Source organism: Volvox carteri (assembly GCF_000143455.1).
Source record: "Volvox carteri f. nagariensis unplaced genomic scaffold VOLCAscaffold_58, whole genome shotgun sequence".
Taxonomy (NCBI): Eukaryota; Viridiplantae; Chlorophyta; class Chlorophyceae; order Chlamydomonadales; family Volvocaceae; genus Volvox; species Volvox carteri.
Genome location: NW_003307601.1, coordinates 288,763 through 292,665, shown reverse-complemented (window position 1 = coordinate 292,665; position 3,903 = coordinate 288,763). Strand labels below are relative to the sequence as shown.

Below are 3,903 nucleotides of genomic sequence, written 5' to 3'. Positions count from 1 at the left end.
GGCATGTGGCCAGCTGCCGCTGGCATGAGGCCAGCTGCCGCCGGCATGTGGCCAGCTGCCGCCGGCATGCGGCCAGCTGCCGCCGGCATGTGGCCAGCTGCCGCCGGCATGTGGCCAGCTGCCGTCGGCATGTGGCCAGCTGCCGCCGGCATGAGGCCAGCTGCCGCCGGCATGAGGCCAGCTGCCGCCGGCATGAGGCCAGCTGCCGCCGGCATGTGGCCAGCTGCCGCCGGCATGTGGCCAGCTGCCGCCGGCATGTGGCCAGCTGCCGCCGGCATGTGGCCAGCTGCCGTCGGCATGAGGCCAGCTGCCGCCGGCATGTGGCCAGCTGCCGCCGGCATGCGCCCAGCTGCCGCCGGCAGGCGCCCAGCTGCCGCCGGCATGTGGCCAGCTGCCGCCGGCATGTGGCCAGCTGCCGCCGGCATGAGGCCAGCTGCCGCCGGCATGAAGCCAGCTGCCGCCGGCATGAGGCCAGCTGCCGCCGGCATGTGGCCAGCTGCCGCCGGCATGAGGCCAGCTGCCGCCGGCATGTGGCCAGCTGCCGCTGGCATGTGGCCAGCTGCCGCCGGCATGTAGCCAGCTGCCGGCGGCATGTGGCCAGCTGCCGCCGGCATGTGGCCAGCTGCCGCTGGCATGAGGCCAGCTGCCGCCGGCATGTGGCCAGCTGCCGCTGGCATGCGCCCAGCTGCCGCCGGCATGTGGCCAGCTGCCGCCGGCAGGCGCCCAGCTGCCGCCGGCATGAGGCCAGCTGCCGGCGCAAAAGCCATCATGCGCCGTCGTTGTAGCCGCCGCCGGGCTGTGGATGAGAACATGAGCAGGTGATGGGTGTCAGGGTCCATGGAATGGTCAAACAGATAACCTTCCGGGGCTGCCAAAACCCAGACAGCCCACATATAGGGCGTGGGGAGGGAAGGGTCATTTGTTGGTGTGGGTGCGGGTGCGGGTGCGGGTGCGGGTGCGGGTGCGGGTGCGGGTGCGGGTGTGGGTGCGGGTGTGGGTGTGGGTGTGGGTGTGGGTGTGGGTGTGGGTGTGGGTGTGGGTGTGGGTGTGGGTGTGGGTGTGGGTGTGGGTGTGGGTGTGGGTGTGGGTGTGGGTGTGGGTGTGGGTGTGGGTGTGGGTGTGGGTGCGCGAGCAACATATGTAATACAAGGTACAAGTTACAAGTGCCGCACAAGTGCCGCACGGGGGGTCCGTTAAAACCCGGAGGCCATGGACTATATATATTGAAATTTGATTCCACCGTACAACCGACGGCGGTTTTATGGTCCTGCTAACTAGACCCCTCCTCATCCAGTCACCCGACATCCGTAGAAAACAGGTCAGCCAACAACCATGCAGGCGGCTGGCAGAGGTTAAGGCCTGACTTCTGCTCCCGGTCGACCCGGGTTCAAATTCGCCTGCCGACCTCTTGGGTGTTTGAGAGGTGGTGAAATGGGAGGTGGCCCCCCATCTTGTGGACGTGATAAAATCAACTCGCGAGCTGACCAGGAACTTAGTTGAGGCGCCGTTGATCCGCTAGATTTGGTTGGATGCTGGTGGTGAGTTGCCAAACTCAAAGAGTACACTCTGAATTCGGATGGGGTGAATGGCTTAGGGTGCTCCTCTAGCAGGGGAGAGCAGGGAATTGCCTCGGGAAGGAGGCCACTGGTGAAGCTTAACCACCCTGTAACAACATCAACAACCACCAACTCAAGCATGCGAAACTTAGTCCATCAACTAGACCTCCTCTCCACACCTTAGCAGCGTTTCATAAACTTATTTCTCCCGATTATTGTCGGGGGTCTGACCAGTAATATAAACCAGTTTGCCTCAGTCTCCCCAGGTGCGGGTGCGGGTGCGGGTGTGGGTGCAGGTGCAAAAGGCACAGAAAAAGGAACAGAATCCCCTATGGTACGTGGTTTCCTTATTTTTATTTTTACTTTGAAGGAAAATTGTTGCACGAACACAAGGCAATTTGGGGATATGCACCGGCGGCCGCTACTCGGCATGTGCACCATGTGTATGTCACTCTCGCTTGCGGCAGGCAGCTTCACTTGATTCTTTACGACATATTCTCCGCTATCGGGCGGCTATTAATGTTAGAACTTCTAATACGGGCATTGGCCATGCTTCTACATATTAATTCAATAAATCACGTTACGCGTTGCAAAGCACGGATGGCATCGTTGTCTCCTCCGGGGAACACCAATACAAAGTGTTCTTGACATAGGCTGCGCGAGAAAAGCCCAAACCCAAATCGAAGATACAGTCAAGCTTCTACCCTGTAGTTATGCACTGACATATCAATGCACAGATGTACGGCTGCACATACATTATACATACGTTAAGCACTACTGGTAGAGCACGCATCAATGCCCCCGGCAGATCCCGGAATCGAGACCTGTCAGGGTCGGATAAAGCTGACTTAAGACGTGACCGGGAATGGAGTTGGGCCGCTGTCGATCCGGCAGATTCAGTTGGATGCTGGTGGTGGGTGCGGAACCTGAGCGATCCACTGAGAAGTTGGCTAGGGTGACTAGATGAGGGTGCCCCGAAATACCAGGGAAGGCAGGGTTTCGCGGGGTAGCGGCCGCAGGGTGACGATATGCCCCCCTGTCCCACACATCATACATCATACATCTTCATTGAGACACTAGCTGATCTGATTGATACTCATGACCTTGTAGAATCTGGAGTGCGTAAGCGTGACACACCCCTTGTGGACAGCAAGCGCGTCTCCATACTGTTGTATGCAGACGATGTTAGTCTAGAGCGAATGTCTGAGTTGCTACATCTTGTGGACTTGTTTTGCGAAGCCTTTGGGATGCCCTTTTGCGCTGGCAGAGGTCGTGGACAGGAAGGCGGCGGGATAAAGCCAACCTTGCGAAGGGCATGTTCGAAGCCTGTTTGAAGGATAGTGCAGTCCAGCTGCAGATTTTATTCCTGAGGTAGGTAGTTGGGACGGTACGGCCATTCCACAGGCTGTTGTATGCGGAGCTGGCTGAACTCCCCTTACAGTATTACATGGTGAAACAGATCCTCCGTTCCTGGAACCGCCTTCAAAAGCAAGTGGGGTCCATTGCTCATGCCGTTTTACGGCAGGAGATAACCGATGCCCTGACCAACCCGGAATGGGAGGGTTGGGGAACCTCAATGTTACGACTGTTTTCCTTCTTGGAGTGCAATATTTGGAGCGGAATACCGCAAGAAGTCATGGGGGTAAAGTAGCGTGTTGACTGGTTGTTGAGTAGGCCTCTACCCGAAGGAGCGATGATAACGGCACTAAGAGAGCGTTTGATGAGCGGCTGGGACCATACGCGTCTGACTGTCTTGCCAGAGGAGTACCCATCAGATGGGAAGCAGCCGGGAGTGCAAATGGCGAAGTATAAGCACTGGATGGGGCTGCCCTTTTCGGAAGCCGCAGCCGTCATGTGGCCAACACATGCTAAGGTTTTCATTTCTCGTTTAGCACATCGTAAGCTAATGCAGTTTCGTTTATGTTGCTGGGATCTGGAGGCAAACAGAGCACAAAGGGGCAAGTACCATGTCCCCGGGGCGCAGCGGTTTTGCCGCTGTTGTGGTACTAATAGCCGAATCGAGGATGAAAAACACGTGTTATTGGAATGCCCAGCCTGTAATGATATTCGTGCTGAAGAGGGATTCGATCATCAACAGAGCATGTTGGAGGCCATGAAATGGGAACCAGCACGTCTGGCGAGGATGTTGGAACGTATGTGGGCTCACCGAAACTCAATTACCCCCTTTGGACGCTAGTCTGGGCTGATGTGCGGTGTTTTCCTTTCCTCCGTGGCTTTTAGGCGTTGAAGTATTGCCGTTGGGACTTCGGCTTGGGTAGGTAGCTTTACAGGTATGGGGTCACGCACCCCCAACCATGTGTGTGTGTGTGTGTGTTATACATGGTTG

At 57.4% G+C, this 3,903-nt stretch overlaps 1 protein-coding gene across 1 annotated transcript; it reads left to right on the top strand.

The window, feature by feature from the left end:
• Window positions 1-23: 23 nt before the first annotated feature.
• Window positions 24-785, top strand: VOLCADRAFT_66661 (uncharacterized protein; the record flags this gene model as incomplete). The annotated part of the gene is made up of 1 exon (XM_002956170.1): window positions 24-785. A coding segment is annotated over one exon (762 nt), but the record flags the coding sequence as incomplete, so codon positions are not given.
• Window positions 786-3,903: the final 3,118 nt, after the last annotated feature.